This window comes from Nicotiana attenuata, unplaced genomic scaffold (genome assembly GCF_001879085.1).
Source record: "Nicotiana attenuata strain UT unplaced genomic scaffold, NIATTr2, whole genome shotgun sequence".
NCBI classification, from domain to species: Eukaryota; Viridiplantae; Streptophyta; class Magnoliopsida; order Solanales; family Solanaceae; genus Nicotiana; species Nicotiana attenuata.
In genome coordinates, this window is record NW_017671841.1 from 225,101 (window position 1) to 242,945 (window position 17,845).

General features: G+C 38.7%; 1 protein-coding gene across 1 annotated transcript; it reads left to right on the top strand.

The window, feature by feature from the left end:
* Nucleotides 1-455: 455 nt before the first annotated feature.
* LOC109210512 (exocyst complex component EXO70A1-like) lies at nt 456-3,963 on the top strand. The gene is made up of 2 exons (XM_019373932.1): nt 456-1,372; nt 2,396-3,963. The coding sequence occupies exons 1-2, from the start codon at nt 569-571 to the stop codon at nt 3,737-3,739; spliced, it is 2,148 nt and encodes a 715-aa protein (XP_019229477.1). The 5' UTR covers nt 456-568; the 3' UTR covers nt 3,740-3,963.
* Nucleotides 3,964-17,845: the final 13,882 nt, after the last annotated feature.

The window sequence follows — 17,845 nt, forward strand, 5'->3', positions numbered from 1 at the left end:
TATGCACAAAGTACTATTTAGAAAAACCTTGTATGGTCATCGCCCAATAGGCGCCTTGTGTTTTCTTCCGTCTTAATCACTTGATTGTTAATAATGAATACAATATTTGTACTGCACAAGAAAAAAGCAGTCCAGTGCACTAAGCTCTCGCTATGTGTGGGGTCTAAGGAAGAATTGGATCACAAAATCTATTGTATGCAGCCTTATCATGCATTTATGCAAAAGACTATTTCCACGACAACATTACCTGTTACGCCCTTCACTGTAATGCACAAGCTGACCATAAAAAAAAAGTTTAATTTGTCATGAAAAGTTTCACTTGAGACAAGCAAGACCAGGATATGATCGAACGGCAAATTCCAATAGGAATATCCGAATAATGTCGCTTTTGTCATATGTATCTTCCTGCTCATTGCCATTTGTTCTTTCGGTCTCTTCGAGACTTGGTCATCGGTATCTTCTCTCTTGTCTTTTTCCTCTTTTGCCATTGTTCCATTCAGTTAAAACTCACACAGAAACAGGATACATCCCACAAAATAAAAAATCAGCCAACTCAATTACTGAAAAAATGTCAATGGAGGAGCTAAAAGAAGATGATCAAATGCTTGTCAAACTTAAAGAAGCTTGTTCTGATCTCAACAACCTTCTTCAAATCTCATTCAATGTTGAAACAAGCTTAGCAGAAATGGAAGATAAATTTTATGGTATGCAAGAAAATCTATCCATTGCTTCTACAAGAATAGCTCCCTTACAATCTCTTTCAATTGCTAACAAAGCCCTTGATACAAGAATCAATAGAGCTATTTCTCCAGCTCTTTCACTTCTTGAAAGTTTCAAACTTTCTGAATCCCTCCAACGGAGACTTCTTGATCTTGCTACCAAATTATCTAATGAGAAATCGTCGAATAAAAGGCTCGAGAAATTGATCAAGTATGTAGACACAGTGGAGAGTTTGAATGAGGCTATTAGTTCAATAGGCAAAGAGTGTGAACCAGCTATTCAGAAGTTGCAAGAAGTGGTGGAGTTTTTAAGCAGGACTAAGGCTACTGATCAATTCAGGACGCGTCGATTGAGGGAAACTTTGATTACCCTTAAATCCCTTTGTGAAACTGAAGTTGATGCTATGAGATTTGATGGGCTGTTTGATGATGCTTTATTGAATTTGCAAGATGAATATGAGAGTTTGTTGAATAAGATGAGACATAGGAATTTTATGGAGGGAAAAGTTGATAGTGATGATCAAGATGATGTTACTGCTGAAATGGTGCCTAGAGATTTGGCAAGTGAATTAGAGGTTGAAGTGCTTACTAAAATCTCTGAGACCTTGGCTGCAAATGATTGTCTTGACATATGCATTGATATTTTTGTGAAGGTAAGGGATGTCTCTTTTATTTTCTAGCAGCATTTAGCTTATATATATAATAGGTACTATATGATATCTGTGATTGTCGATCTATATGCTAAATTGTGTGATCACCTCATTTGAAGGCTTAACTTGTTAGACAGAACACACTTTTATTTACTTAATTACGTCTTCAACGCTGCATGTCTTGACTACTTTAAGTGTCTATTGTATAAACATAGGCTTTGAGATCAAACTTATAACTTGTAGTAACATATGTTTATTAGATGACTCTTATACGGGATTAAGCTTCATTTTTATGCTGATTAGTGATTCCTTGATGACGAGTTTTGTGCTAGAAGGCTTAGATTATTAAAATCTAACAATCGACTATGTTCTTCCTTGTGCCAATCAACATTTTCAAGTGTTTACTTAGCCTAGAGCAGTGGATCTAAAGGAACCTGATTTAAATCCTCATTTTAGCTTGGCTTATTAGATATCATCTGCAAACAATACATGTTAGCTTGGTCTATCATTGATATTGTGCTAGCTGGATTACATTGTTAAACCAGATTCTCGACCAAGTTCTTCTCTTTTGCCAATCAACATTCTCATATCTTAAAACTTTCCTAGAGCAGAGGAGACAAAAGAGTGAGAAAGAAGAAAGAAGGATCGAGTCTTTGCAAATCTGCTGTTTCAGATTATGGAGCTGACTGCTGAGTATCACCTGATTAAATCCTCATTTTATATTGAATAAATTTCATCGCACACAATAGATATTAATTACTTGGTTTGTCACTGATCACTGTATCTATTCTTCTTAGATCTTTTGGTAAGCATGGATAAAGAAAGTGAAAGTTAAATAGGAAATTTTTTGATCCAATGTCTATATTCTCTTAGATTGTTTGATGAAGAATTAGTCAACAAAACTATTTGATGATGGTTATTATATGTTCAATCCAACAGCTTTCTAGATTGCTCAATGGCTTAAGATTTGATGTATACAGCTACTGGCTACTTATATTGATTATGGTATTCTGCTTTACCCCACAGGTAAGGTATAGAAGAGCAGCCAAAGCATTGATGAGACTGAACCCCAAGTACCTAAAAACATACAGTCCAGAAGAAATCGATGAGATGGAATGGGAGAGCCTAGAGACAGCAATATCCCTTTGGATCCAACACTTTGAACTTGCTATCAAAAATGTATTTGTATCAGAAAAGAAACTCTGCTGCCAAGTTTTAGGGACAATAATGGATGGAGTAATATGGCCAGAGTGTTTTGTCAAGATCGCTGACAAGATAATGGCTGTCTTCTTTCGATTCGGGGAAGGGGTTGCACGAAGCAAGAAAGAACCCCAAAAGCTGTTCAAGCTGTTAGATATGTTTGAATCATTGGAAAGGCTAAAACCCGAGTTCTCTGAGATTTTCGCTGGTGAAGCTGGTGCTGATATCTGGTCGCGATACAGAGAACTGGAGAAACTGCTTGTACATTCCTCAACCAAAGTCTTCTTTGAGCTTGGCCTTCAAATTGAGGCTAATCAGGATGTTCTTCCTCCACAAGATGGTTCAGTTCCAAAACTTGTTCGTTACGCTATTAACTATCTTAAATACCTTCTAACGGATGCCTATAGTGCGACAATGGTCAGAGTTCTCAAGATAGAACAAATATGGAAAGCTGGAATACTTTCAACAACCGAAACGGATGAAAACTTGCTGAAAGATGCCATGTTTAACATCATGGACGCCATCCGGAGGAATATTGAATCCAAAAAACTGAGGTATAAAGACAAAGTATTGCCTCACGTGTTTGTCATGAACACTTATTGGTACATTTACATGAGGACTAGAAGTACAGAACTCGGGAAGCTGATGGGAGATCAGTATATGAAAAAGACATACAAAATTGTGGCTGAAGAATCAGCTTATTCATATCAAAAACAAGCTTGGGGTTCTCTAGTAAGGCTGCTGGACAAAGAGGATATTAAAAGAGTCAATAAAGACGGACTTACTGCTATGGTACGAGGCAAAATGGAAGCGTTTACTAAAGCATTTGATGACATTACTCAAAGGCATAAAAACTTTTATCACATACCTGATTCAGACTTGAGAGAACAAATGAGAGAGGCTACTGTGAAGCTTGTTGTGCCTGCATATACCGAATTCTTGAACAATTTCGCGTCTTCTTTACATGTCAAATCCTATCCTTCACCTGAGTATATAGAAGACTCATTGAATCATATGTTTGAGGTTGCTGATCACAAGACTTCTGGAAAATCATCGTTGGGGTTGCGACAAATGAAAGATCCCTCGGATGGTAGTAAATCATTATCAGGCGAACAATCTCGCAGGAGCAAAGACTTTAGAAGGTCCAAGTCAAGTGCCATTGATGCCTGAAAAAATTTTTCAAGTAATGTTATGTGAAGGACAACCATTTGTTAGAAGAAATGTTGAAATCTTTTTCTGGAGATATTTGTGTTAAGCTGTTGTTAAGATTACAGCCTAAACCCTGTGTATAATATCATTATAGGCAACTTGAAGATGAACCCCTAAATTAGTATGCTCTCCTCTACTAGCCTGTGATGAGGAGGAAAGAAGACTCATGTGTTATCTTTTATTCTACAAGGAACTAATGAGTTGTGAAATTCCTCTAGTTTTGTTTAATTAGTAGAGGTTTACTTACATGCATTGTGGTAAGTTACATAAAAGAAAAAAAGCACAAACAAAAAGTTTTTAATATGATAAAGTATTTACAAAAACAAACTATGAGTAGTTGAGTGAATATTTGTCTACAATCTTTCAAGTTAAAATGAAAACCATCATCACTAGAAAAATGAAGTCACAGGTTCGAGCCATGGAAATAGCCTCTTGCAAAAATGCAGGCTAAGTGTTATGAATCAGCCCCAACCCAGTAAGGATAGCAACAAGGATGTTACAAAAATAGCTATTGGACTGAGAAGAGATATTGGGCCGATAACAAGCAATTGGGCCAGGTTAATATGGGATCCGGGTTGAGTAGTGGCCTAAGAACTGAACCTTTAAAAAGGGTACGATCAGTGACATTGGGGTTATGTATATTGCTGAAGAAAAATGTCTGTCCTCTCAACCTCTTTCTCAAGTCTAAGCTTCTCATCTCCCTTCTTCTAATTGTGTGTCTTCTCTTATATCCACAACTATCTCAATTTCTGTATTTCCATGGTTAGACTGCAATTTGAGTGTTAGTTCGGCTACTAATAATTGTAATAGAGGTTAGTTCTTATCAATTATACTTTGAGATTGTAGCATTTGCTACTGTGGTGCTTTCATCGACCATACTCCAATGAACGAGGTGATACTAGATAGATTCAGCAGCGGCGACGCAACGGGATGGGTTTGTCAAGCTGAGCGATACTTCCACTTCCTTGGCTTCTCCGAGGAGCATTGGCTGCCTCTCCCTTACTTCTACCTTGAAGGCGCTGCCCTCGTTTGGTTCGACTGGCTATATCGAAACAAACAATTCTATGATTGGAACCATTTCAAGGAGAAGCTGCAGTTGCATTTTAGGACACAAACCTTCACTGCCCCGGTGCATATGGCAGAGACCCAGGTGTGCCCTGTTCCTGCTATGAGCATTGTTCCCATCTAATGTGCATTTGCATCTGATTTGGATGTCGGACACTTCGAGGCGGACCAAATGTTCGATGAAAATCCAAAAGGAGAATGGCCTCACTCACAAACTTATTCATCTAGTGATGCCACAAATCATTAAATGAGTGTGTTCATTATGACGGGGATGGTGAAGTTAAAGTGACGGCAACATCAATCATTGTAGAATCAATGTTCAACACTGGGAACGATCCTAAGGCCTATGATGCGCACTCGAATGCACCCTTCATTGCCCCACCGATTGTGGTTGATGTAGTAGCTGATCAATTAGCGGGGCTCCATTTTCAGGTACCTCGGGTGCTTGGGGGAACCACTCGATGGGCCGAAATTGATTTTTCAGTACCTATACAACCAACGGAATTCGCTGACAAGGAAGGTGAATGGCTCGAGAATATTGCGAACATAGTGTTTGGTAAAAGTCTCGAGCTAAATGAGACCAAGCAGCAGTGCCAATTTGCAAATATGGCACTTATTGAGACTGCGACATATGTTTCCTCTGAAATTTTATCTGCTCACTTTGACGAACCAACAAGGCATGAGGGGGTGACTTTATTTTTTATGCATACCACAGTAGCTAATGCATATGACGGGATTGTCGAGTTTTTTCTTTACCTATTACAACAGCCCTCTTTAACCTTGGTGCTTGATGATTTTAGGGATCTCACAATGAACTTGAAATATGTCTTACACACTTGCTATTGGTTTGACACTGGGCAGCATGCTTCAAATGAAGTTGTTTCAACATTATTGACTGCAAAACGACAAAAGGAACGTCACTTATATTCAGCACATTGCAAGGGTGCAAGGTATATTAGGCTACCAATCTGTAGTTATGTGGCCAGTTGTTTCGCTACTGGGCAGGTTTTATGGACTTGCTTTAATATGGTAGAGTTGTGTGTGTCTTCATTACTCAGACAAGTCCAGTGTATTGGTTACCCTCATGGCTTTCAAGTTCTTGATGTTGCAGCTACGTCAAACAGATGTAAACATGTCTCATAGCGTGTTGATCTCATAAACTCTTTACAGTTGCAGCATTTCCTGATAAATTTTGATGGTTGTAAAGGATTTATAATATCACACCTTTTGCTATTGCTTCTAGCAAGCGAAGAAATGGTTGATTCAACTCCTGCTCGCAGTGAGAGGCCTAACTTCATTGATCCTAGTGCTAATTTCTTTATAGTAATCATTCGCGCAACTGCAGCGGATCTTTGTGTGCGGGCTCCCGGAATAAGTTTTAAGTCCGAGTCTCTAACATGTTATACAGTGAATGGGGAGCCACTGCTATTGATGGGATCTACTGGCATTTTTTTTCTTCTTTGCATATGCTACCTCTATGACTCAAGTGTGGGATCCCGGACAACAATGGTTGCATAATCATTATTGGACTTGCTATTTTACTGGGCCAACAACTGACTTTAGTACTGATGTATTAGCCATTTCTCCACATCTTGGAGTTGTTCTAGATGCTATTGGCAAAGCTCACAGAGAAGGAACTGCACAAGTACTTCAAGGTGTTATATAGTTGGGCAAACTGGGGTAAATCTGAGAGCCCAAGTTACTTTTGCATTGATTGTAGTCTTCGATCCTGGAGGAGGCCCTTTGGATGCACCAATTCTTGAAGACAGAGATGGTGTTCTTGAGGCAATCTTGAACGCCATAGCTAATCCGTCTATAAACATTGTACCTCTCTCTGTTGATAATTTTGATTTTCACCGATTGAAAGCAACTATTCACGAATTAACCAAGTCAGAGTATGGCTTGTCACTTTATGGAGTTTATTTCCTCATTGAGTCACATTGCACAGATAGCATTAGAGTTCATGGTGCATTCCTTTTTATGTCACATTCTGCGGATAACATTAAAGTTACTGGTGCACCAAGTGAGATGCGGAGAAAAATGAAAGGGAATAGCAATATTGACTCCACTGCTTCTGCGGGAATACTTGAAACTCTAGAGCTTCAACTTGAAGCTAAGGGTGTAGTTGAGTATAGTGGAGCATTTCAGCACTTTAAGTAGGAAATCCAACAGACAACTAATGACAATTGACCTAAGGATTGTGAAACTGGAGAATAAGGGTTGCCAAGGAAATTGTGCTTCTAGATCAAAGAGTTGCTATGGTACACAAAATACATCTATGTACTTCACATATATTAGTTTCACCAAGGATACATCTGCATTGATTGTGTTGAAATCTAAGAGGGATACTGAACAGTGCGCATATGATAGTGCAAAATCATTGTGGCCTTCGTTGAGCAAAATCGTCATACCTAGCCTTGAAATCTCTGAAGCCTTACCATTTGTTGCTTTGCTGGAGGTGTTAGTGGCATAACTAGCCCTTGTTATGGAGGGAGTTCTTGTTTTCCTTTCTACTTGTGATAGAGATGAGCTCGCCATTGCAACATACATATCGAAGTTTGTGCTAGTCATTGATGTCGCTTCAGTGAACGTCATTACCCGCACTATTGTTGCTAGCACATACGGGACTGCTAGTTTCGTCTTTATATGCAAGTCAAGTTGCCAGCTAGTGGCCTTTACACAAGTGGATGTTTATATAGTTACAGTTCGTTTGCTACTGTTTTTCGTTGAAGGATTTCTTGACTCGAACCTTGAGGACAAGGTTCTTATTGAGGACGGGGTAATGTTATGGATCAGCCCCAACCCAGTAAGGATAACAACAAGGATGTTACAAAAATAGCTATTGGGCTGAGAAGAGATATTGGGCCGATAACAAGCAATCGGCCCAGGTTCATATGGGATCCGGGTTGAGTAGTGGCCTAAGAACTAAACGGTTAAAAAGGGTATGATCAGTGACATTGGGGTTATGCGTATTGCTGAAGAAAAATGTGTGTCCTCTCAACCTCTTTTTCAAGTCTAAGCTTCTCATCTCCCTTCTTCTAATTGTGTGTCTTCTCTTATATCCACAACTATCTCAATTTCGGTATTTCCAAGGTTAGACTGCAATTTGAGTGTTAGTCCGGCTACTAATAATTGTAATAGAGGTTAGTTCTTATCAATTATACTTTGAGATTGTGGTATTTGTTACACTAAGGATGTGTACAATAGACCCTTGTGGTTCGGTCCTTTTCCGAACCTCGCGCATAGCAGGAGCTTAGTATACCGGGTTGCCCTATTACTAGAAAAATGAAAGGGGGGAAGATGTACGTTAAACAGAACTAAATGTTAAAAAATCAACGGAGTAGCAGATTGAGAAAAAAGGAAGTTACAAACCGGATTAGTTTTCAACAGCAGTAAGCTAAATTCGAAAGAATAGTCAACTTAAGAGTTCGCATTCTGCATCCTTCTTGGCATTTTTCATTCTTAATGTAAGTTTATTTTTGCAGTTTGCACCATATCTTTGCATTTTGTCCAATCAACAATACATAAGGCGTACAGCTAAAGAACCTCCTAATATTCTGCAAGAAAATTAGGACGTTATGTGATAAATTTAAAAAATAAAAGTAGATTATGCAAATCGCCAAAAAAAATGAATGAAGAAGCAGACATTGGTGGTCTAATATGGTAAAAAGGTATGGATTGGAAGCTGCTTCCAATTTTCGAAAGAAAAAATTCAATTGCGTTGAACTTTCCATTTTTGGAATATTTACATATTCCGTGGTATTTACATGAAATGGTGTTTCAAAATCAAACATCATTTCTGGGCGTAACTTGTATTCAACATCAAACACCAGTCCTAGACTGCCAATTCGCCCTTCCCAGATTCCACTCCATCTATTTCTGATTTAGATTTCTTGGTTGGTCTAAATTCCAGAGAAAGCACAAAAATATTCGAAGTTTCTTCTTCCTATTTGAACGAGAAATACATAAGAGTATTGCTCCTGCTCGTCGCAATCCATCACTGCCAGATTTTCATTTACTTCAAGGGCTGCAATCCAGGTGCTATTGTTCCTCTCTTGTCTTGATATTTTAATAGTTTGATATTTTAGCGTAATTGTATCTCCTTCCCTGCCTTTTGTTCTTGAATCTTTAGTTAGTATTTGCCCTAGCATTGTCAAATTAATTGCATTAGTAATAGCTATGCATACTTGTTCTTGTTTACATCTTTATTTCAAATATCCCCTAGTAGTTTTGTTCTAGTTTTGCACATTTTTTTTGTGATCTTAAGTTGTAGATTATAGCCCCCTTTAGCTCTTGTATTGTATTTCTTCACCTATTTTTCTATCATTTATTTGTAGATTATAGTTCCTTTGTTTTACTTCTTCACTTGTTTTTATATCCTTTAGTTGTAGATTATAATTCCTTTAGTTCCTTTGTTTTATTTCTTCACCTGTCTTTCTGACTTTTACTTGTAGATTATAGTTCCCGTTAGTTACTTTATTTTTTTTCTTCACCTATTTTTCTGACCTTTAGTTATAGATTATAGTTCCCGTTAGTTCCTTTATTTTATTTCTTCACCTGTTTTGCGACCTTTAGTGGTAGATTATATTTCGGTAATTGATTTTATTTTTGTCGCTTGTTTTCAGGATAGTGCTTGCGTAGTGACTCCTAGATTATAGTGGCTTTGGTGAACGATGGTAGGGTAAAGTCTTGTCCTTGGAGGTGTCAGCGCGGGGGAGGGGGTGCGGGGGGGTAAGGGGTAAGAGGGCTAGGGGAGCTACTAAGCTGAGAGTGGGGTCTTGGAACATAGTAACTTTGACTGGAAAATCTGTAGAGTTAGCGAAGATTCTCGAGAAAAGAAAAATTGATATAGCTTATGTACAGGAGACTAGGTAGGTAGGAGATAAGGCACGGGATGTGGGAAGTTTCAAACTTTGGTATTCTGGGAGGGTGGGGGCAAGAACGGGGTTGGTATCTTAGTTGATAAGGACCTCCGTGAACTAGTAGTAGAGGTTAGTAGGGTGAATGACAGGCTGATGACTATTAAGCTAGTTGTTGGAGGTTTTACTTTGAACATAATCAGTGCATACGCACCCCAAGCAGGCTTGAATGAGGAAGTCAAGAGGCGTTTCAAGAGGATCTAGATGAGATGGTGCATCATATCCCGCATACCGAGAAGCTTTTCATAAGAGGTGATTTCAACGGCCTCATTGGAGCGACGTCTGGGAGGTATGATGATGTGCATGGTGGATTTGGTTTTGGAGATAGAAACGGAGGAGGAACATCTCTGATGGACTTTGCTAGAGCATTTGATTTGGTGATAGAAAACTCGAGTTCCCCGAAGAAGAGGAAGCACTTGGTCACCTTCCGGAGTTCAGTAGCCAAGACTCAAATTGATTATTTACTCTGTAGGAAGTCCGATAGAGGTCTTTGCACAGATTGTAAGGTCATCCCGAGTGAGAACCTATGGACCCTTCATAGGCTCCTGGTCATGGACCTTGAGATCACGAGGAAGAGGAGGAAGAGGGTGATGTATAGCCAACATAGGATAAAGTGGGGAGCCTTGACGGAAGCTAAAGCGCAGGAGTTGGGGGTCAAGCTGGTGACTATGGGGGTTTGGAGGAGTAGTGGGGACGCAAGCGCTATGTGGACCAGGACTGCGCAGTGCATTAGGGAAGCCGCGAGAGAGGTATTAGGGGTCTCAAAGGGTTACTCTAGTGGTCACAAGGAATATTGGTGGTGTAATGGAGAGGTGCAAGGAAAAGTGGAAACCAAGAAAGCAGTGTATCTGAAGCTAGTGGAAAGTGTAGAGGAGGAGGAGAAGAGGGCGAATAGGGAGCATTATAAGTTGGCTAAGAGAGAGGCAAAACTAGTGTTACGGTGGCTAAGATTGCAGCTTTTAGTCGTTTGTATGAGGAACTCGAGGGCCGAGGTGGGGATAAGAGGTTGTTCAGGTTAGACAAGGCGCGAGAAAGGAGGGGGCATGACTTGGATCAAGTGAAGTGCATCAAGGACGAAGAAGGTAGAGTTTTGATGAATAAGGGGCTTATCCGTCGGAGATGGCAGACCTACTTCCATAGTCGCTTCAACGAGGAGGGGGACAGGAGCATTGTACTAGGTGATTTGGAACTCTCCGGAAGTCGTTGTGACTTTGGGTATTGTAGGCGGATTAGATTTGATGAGGTTGAGGGGGTTATGTGTAAGATGAGCAGGGGCAAAGTGACCGGGCCGAATGAAATTCCGGTGGAGTTTTAAAAGAGTGCGGGCAAGGCAGGCTTGGAGTGACTCACTAGGTTAATTAATGTCATTTTTATAACAAAGAAGATGCCCGAAAAGTGGAGGTGGAGCACGATGGTTCCTATATATAAGAATAAGGGTGATATCCAAAATTGCAATAACTATCGGGGTATCAAGCTGCTTTGCCATACTATGAAAGTCTGGGAGAGAGTGGTAGAGGCTAAGGGTAGGGAGGAGTGTGTCTATTTTCGAGAACCAGCTTGGGTTCATGCCGGGGCGTTCGACTACAGAAGCCATCCGCCTTGTTAGGAGATTGATGGAGCAGTATACAAAGAGAAAGAAGGACTTGCATATGGTGTTCATCAACTTAGAAAAAGCATACGATAAAGTTCCGAGGGAGATTTTGTGGAGATGTTGGAGGCTAGAGGTGTACCTGTTACCTACGTTAGGTTGATTAAAGACATGTATGATGGAGTAAAGACCCGAGTGAGGATGGTGGGTGGGGATTCAGACCATTTTCCGGTTATGATGGGGTTGCATCAGGGGTCGGCACTCAGCCCTTTTTTGTTTGCTCTAGTGATGGACGCAGTGACGTGCCACATCCAAGGGGAGGTGCCGTGGTGCATGCTATTTGCAGATGATATTGTATTGATTGACGAGACGCGAGATGGTGTGAACGTGGAATTAGAGGTACGGAGGAGGCAGACCTGGAATCTAAAGGTTTCAAGTTGAGCTGGACCAAGACAAATTACTTGGAGTTGTAAGTTCAGTGGCGAGACTCAAGGAGAGGAGGGGGAGGTGAGGCTGGACTCGCAGGTCATCCCTAGGAGAGGGATTTAAGTACCTTGGGTTTTGTGTGAAATGGAGAAATGGAGATCGCTTCTGGTGTTTTGTGTGACAAGAAGGTGCCACTGAAACTTAAGGGTAAGTTCTACAGAGTGGTGGTCAGACCAACGATGTTGTATGGGGCTGAGTGTTGACTAGTCAAGATCGCTCATGTACAGAAGATGAAGGTAGCTGAGATGAGGATGTTGAGATAGATGTGCGGGCACACCAGGTTAGATAGGACCAGAAATGAGGTTATTCGCGACAAGGTGGGTGTGGCCCCTATTGAGGACAAGATGCGGGAAGCGCGGCTTAGGTGGTTTTGTCATGCGAGAAGGAGGAGCACAGACGCTCCGGTGAGGAGGTGTGAGAGGTTGACATTGGAGGGCCTACGGAGAGGTAGAGGTAGGCCAAAGAAGAGGTGGGGAGAGGTGAATCAGGCAAGACATGGCGCAGCTTCAACTGACCGAGGACATGGCCCTTGATAAGAAGGTATGGAGGTCGAGGATTAGGGTCGTAGAGTAGGTAGTCTAGAGTGTTCATAACAGTAGTATTGGCACGCAGTCTCGCTTTCTGTTGGTAGTAGGTTTTTATGACTAACTATTATTTTCTTTCATTGTTGATCACCTTACTGTCTTGTTGTTTTTATTCTGCTTTTATATGACTTTTTGGTATTGTCCCTTCTTGTCTATATTTTCATTAATGTGGTGCTTATGCTTTCCTGAGCCGAGGGTCTATTAGAAACAGCCTCTCTATCCTCACAAGGTAGGGGTAAGGTCTGCGTACACATTACCCTCCCCAGACCCCACAGTGTGGGATAATATTGGGTATGTTGTTGTTGTTGTTGTTAGATGAGGTTATAAAATATAGTGAGATATCATAATTACATTATCAAATTATTAATTTTGCATTATCAAATTATTTGAAACCTAGATAATTAAGTCAAAAAATTGGGTCTATATCATATAATCTTTTTTTTCTAAAACATCATCGAGAGAGGTGTTTATTTGAAGGATTGAAATACCCCGAAAAACAACGTAGGCACAAGCAAGAAATTTAGCAAAAGCTATATAGAAGAAATTTATTAAACTAGGGAGAGAACTTGGTAGTAGGGTTTTTCACAACTCATAAACTCGTGAATCTCTCTACAAGAAAAAATTAGTAGCACCCCTATTTATAATACTACAAAACCAAAAACGTATTCCAATATAAAATTGGTAAACAAAACATAACTAGACATGAATTAAATAAACTACCAAATATCAAATCCTAGACAACTTAGGGATACTAATTAATCTTGATTTAGTTTCCAACAGCCTCCCTCAAACCAAGATCTTCAAATTTGATCATGCCCAACATCTTCTTCAACTTGATGAATAACTCCAATTTTAGTGGCTTTGGGAAAACATCAGCAACTTGCTCTCCTGTCTTGCAATACTCAATAACTATCTCTTTGTCTTGAACCAAGTCACGAATAAAGTAAAATTTGATATCAATGTGTTTGCTACGCCCATGAAAAACTGAATTCTTTGTTAACTCAATTGCAGACTTGCTATCACAAAAAAATTGTTGTAGGACTGTCTTGCTTGTGTTGAAGAAATTCAAGCATTCTTCTTAACCACAATTCCTGTGTAGCACTACTTGTTGCAGCCATGTACTCTGCTTCAGCTGTTGATAAAGCAACAACTTGCTGCTTTTTGGGAGATCAAGAAAATACACCTGAACCCAAATAAAATACATAGCCAGAAGTACTTTTTTTTTGTATTATATCACTAGCCCAATCACTGTCTGTAAATCCCACAAGACTACTATCATTAGTCTTTGAATAAAATATACCATCAGTTTGCGTACCTTGTATATATCTCAAAATTCTCTTTGTTGCTTGCAAGTGGGATTGTCGTGGAGTCTCCATAAATTTGTTAATTAATCCAACTCCATAAGTAATATCAGGCCTTGTATAAGTCAAGTACCTTAGACTCCCCACCAATTTTCTAAAATATGTAGGATCGACAAAGTTACCAGTCCCATCTCTAACCAACTTCAATTTTTCTTCAACAGGGGTCAAAATTGGTTTGGCTTATTAAATCTCTTTAGAATATCACCAGCATATTTTTTCTGAGAGATAAATATTCCATTATCTAATTGAGATACCTCAACGCCAAGAAAATATGACATTAAACCCAAATCAGTCATCTCAAACTGGCTAATCATTGCCTCCCTAAACTCAGAAATTAATTTAGGATTATTGCCAGTAAAAATTAAATCATCCACATATAAGCACACAATGAGAATATCTTCGCCAGGCTTGAATTTGATATATAAAGTATGATCATATGGACATCTCTGAAATCCATGTCCAATAAAATAAGAATCAATATGAGTGTACCAAGATTTTGGTACTTGTTTCAATCCATACAATGCCTTCTTCAGCCTATAAACTTTATTTTCTTGACCCCTTTTGACATAACCAGCAGGCTGCTCAACATACACTTCTTCTTCAAGTACACCATTTAGAAAGCAGATTTCACATCCATTTGAATAATTTTCCAGCAATTATTGGCAGAAAGAGAAATTATCATACGAACAGTATCAAGTCTAGCAACAGGTGCAAATACCTCGAAGTAATCAATACCTGCCTTCTGCTTGTATCCTTTAACAACTAATCTCGCCTTTAAAAGATCCACTTCTCCAAATGGTTTGAACTTGGTCTTGTATACCCACTTGACTCCAATTGGTCTAAATGGGAGCGATAAAGTAGTCAATTCCCATGTATTATTTTTCTCAATAGCGTGAATTCTTCATTCATTGCATGAACCCATCGGTCATCTTTAACAGCTTCCTCAAAAGTAACCGGATCACAATCTGCAAATAAGGCAAAATATACAATATCTTCATCGGATAAATCATTATCATCGCCAACAATATAATCTTGCAAATGAGTCGGTAATTGGTGTTGTCTTTGCGGGCGACTGGACGTCTCTGCTTGAACAGTATCTACTACATGTTCCTCTTGATGTCTGCTAGAACTTCCTTCCTCCATGACTGAAATTATTGGTTGAAACCTAGATAGTTCAGGATCCTTCTTTGACCAATCCCAAGAACTATGCTCATCAAAAGTAACATCTCTGCTAATAATCACTTTTCCTGTATCTGGATTAAAACACTTGTAACCCTTTGTCTCATGACTATAACTAATAAAAATATATTTTTCAGCTTTATCATCCAATTTCTTTCTCAAAGCATCAGGAACATGAGCATAAGCAAGACAACCAAATACTTTTAGATGAGAAATATTTGGTTTCTTACCTGTCCAGACCTCTTGTGGAGTTTTTCCAAAATTAGACCGTGTAAGACACCTATTTAGTACATAAATTGCATAGGAAACAGCTTCTGCCCAAAAACCTTTTGGGATATTTTTGGAATGCATCATAGATCTCACCATGTCCATCACTGTTCTATTTTTTCTTTCATCCGCACCATTTTGCTGAGGTGTATATCTAGCTGTCAATTGATGCTTAATACCATACTTCTTCAAATAATCATCACAAACAAGAAATTCAGTGCCCCTATCAGTCCTCAATATTTTAATAAAACACCCACTTTGCTTCTCCACATAAACTTCGAAGCTCTTCAAAATATCACATGCATCAGATTTATTTTTCAAAAAATCTACCCAAGTCTTTCGGCTGAAATCATCAATGAAAGTAATAAAATACTTACTACCACCAGTAGAAGAAACTTCAACTGAGCACAAATATGAATGAATTAACTGCAATGGTGCATTAGCTCTCCAAGCCTTGCCTTTCTGAATAGGTTCTCTGTACTTCTTTCCCAAGATACCGGACTCACGCTTCTTATCAGGAAAATCAATAGAAGGCAAACCATCAACCAAATTCTTTCTTGCAAGAAATTTCAAACTCCCAAAATTCAAATGCCCAAGATGTAGCTGCCACAACCAAGTATCATCACAGTTTATAGAACTAAAGCAAGGTAAGTCATCACTATTGAGATAAAGAGGCCACAAACGACTATTGTTCATGTTAAACTTTGCAATTAGTTCAATTTATCATCACTAATTGTGCCAATCCTATACTTAAAACGCAAATCATACCCTTTTTCTGATAGTTATCCCAAGCTCAATAAATTATGATGAAGACTCAGCACATAAAACACATCTGATATAAAATTAGAAGAACCATCTTTCACAGTAGTGTGAATTTTTCCCTTTCCAACAGCAGGCACCTTTGCGTTATTTTCAAGTCTCACTGTACCTCTAAATGTTTCATCCAGATCAGTGAATAATTTCTTATTTCCACTCATATGATTGCTGCAACCCGAATCAATAAACCATTCATTCCCTTTAGTTTTTTCAACCCCAGAACTAGAAAACATTAAAGTCTCTTGTTTATCCCCATTATTTTTAGCCATCTTAGCATGTACGTCGTTATTACCATATCTATTATACCAACATTCGCTTTCATAATGTCCAAATTTATCACAATTATAACACTGAATCTTAGATTTATCACGTCTTTGAAAATTTTGATGACATTGTTGTTCCTTCCAAAAATTGTTACTATTTCTTTGTTGATAAGAAAAATTACCTCTACCACGGTTGCCTCGACAGTTACTTCTACCACGACCTCTACCTCTAAAATTCTGGTATCTTTGATTTGTTTCTTTAGGATAACTTGTCTCTTCTTTTGCTTTAGGTTGATTCACCTTTGCTTGCAACGCCTCCTCCACTATTTCGGGTGTGTCTTGAGTCAGGGACATCTCAAATGTCACCAATTCACCTTCTAAATCATCAAGTGTAAAAGTGCTAAGATCTTTGGTAGCCTCAAGAACCACCTTCTTCGTGTGAAATTTTATACTCAAGGACCGCAATATTCTTTCAACCACTTTAACTTCATCTAGTACTTCTCCATTGGTCCTCATGCCGTTGACAATATTAGTAATTCTTGTTAATGAATTCTTTAACGGACTCTGTTGGTTTCATTTGGGCCAACTCGCACTGTCTCTTTAGCTCTTGCAATTTGACTTTCTTTACTTCGGCGGAACCTCGATGTGAATTCACCAAGATTATCCAAGCCTCCCTAGTTGATTTTGCATGCAAAAATTTGTTAGATACACGCAATTCAACCTTGCTGGTGAGATAGTAACGTGCCTTATAATCCAATTGTCTATTTTTCTCTAATTGCTTAGCTGCATCACCTGTCAATGTTGTACCTTCTGGGGTTCCTCAAATCCTGTTTCAATAATAGACCATAATCCAGCAACATTGAAAAAACATTTCATATATCCAATCTTCAAAATTATTTTTGTCATCAAACTTGAAAACCTGGCAATCATGTAAATATGGAGTATCCATAAATTTTTTAGGATCTCCACCGACTCTGACACATTCTCACACAGGCTCTGATACTAATTTGAAGGATTGAAATACCCCGAAGAACAATTTAGGCACAAGCAAGAAATTTAGCAAAAGCTATATAGAAGAAATTTATTAAACTAGGGAGAGAACTTGGTAGGAGGATTTTTCACAACTCATAAACTCTTGAATCTCTCTACAAGAAAAAACAAGTAGTAGCACCCCTATTTATAATACTACAAAACCAAAAACCTATTACAATATAAAATTGGTAAACAAAACCTAACTAGACATGAATTAAATAAACTACCAAACATCAAATCATAGACAACTTAAGAATACTAATTAATCTTGATTTAGGGTGTGTTTGGTATAACGAAAAATATTTTCCGTGAAAAATATTTTCCAAGAAATTATTTTCTTGAAAAACAAGTAGTAATCTTATTCATTTTCCGGTGTTTGGTACGCAAATTAAGAAAAATAACTTTCTCAAGAGTATTCATAAATAATTTAGATATAATAAACATGAAGCCATAAACTTTCAAACCAACAACCTTCCGAATCCACAAATTTCATAAACTTTCGAAACC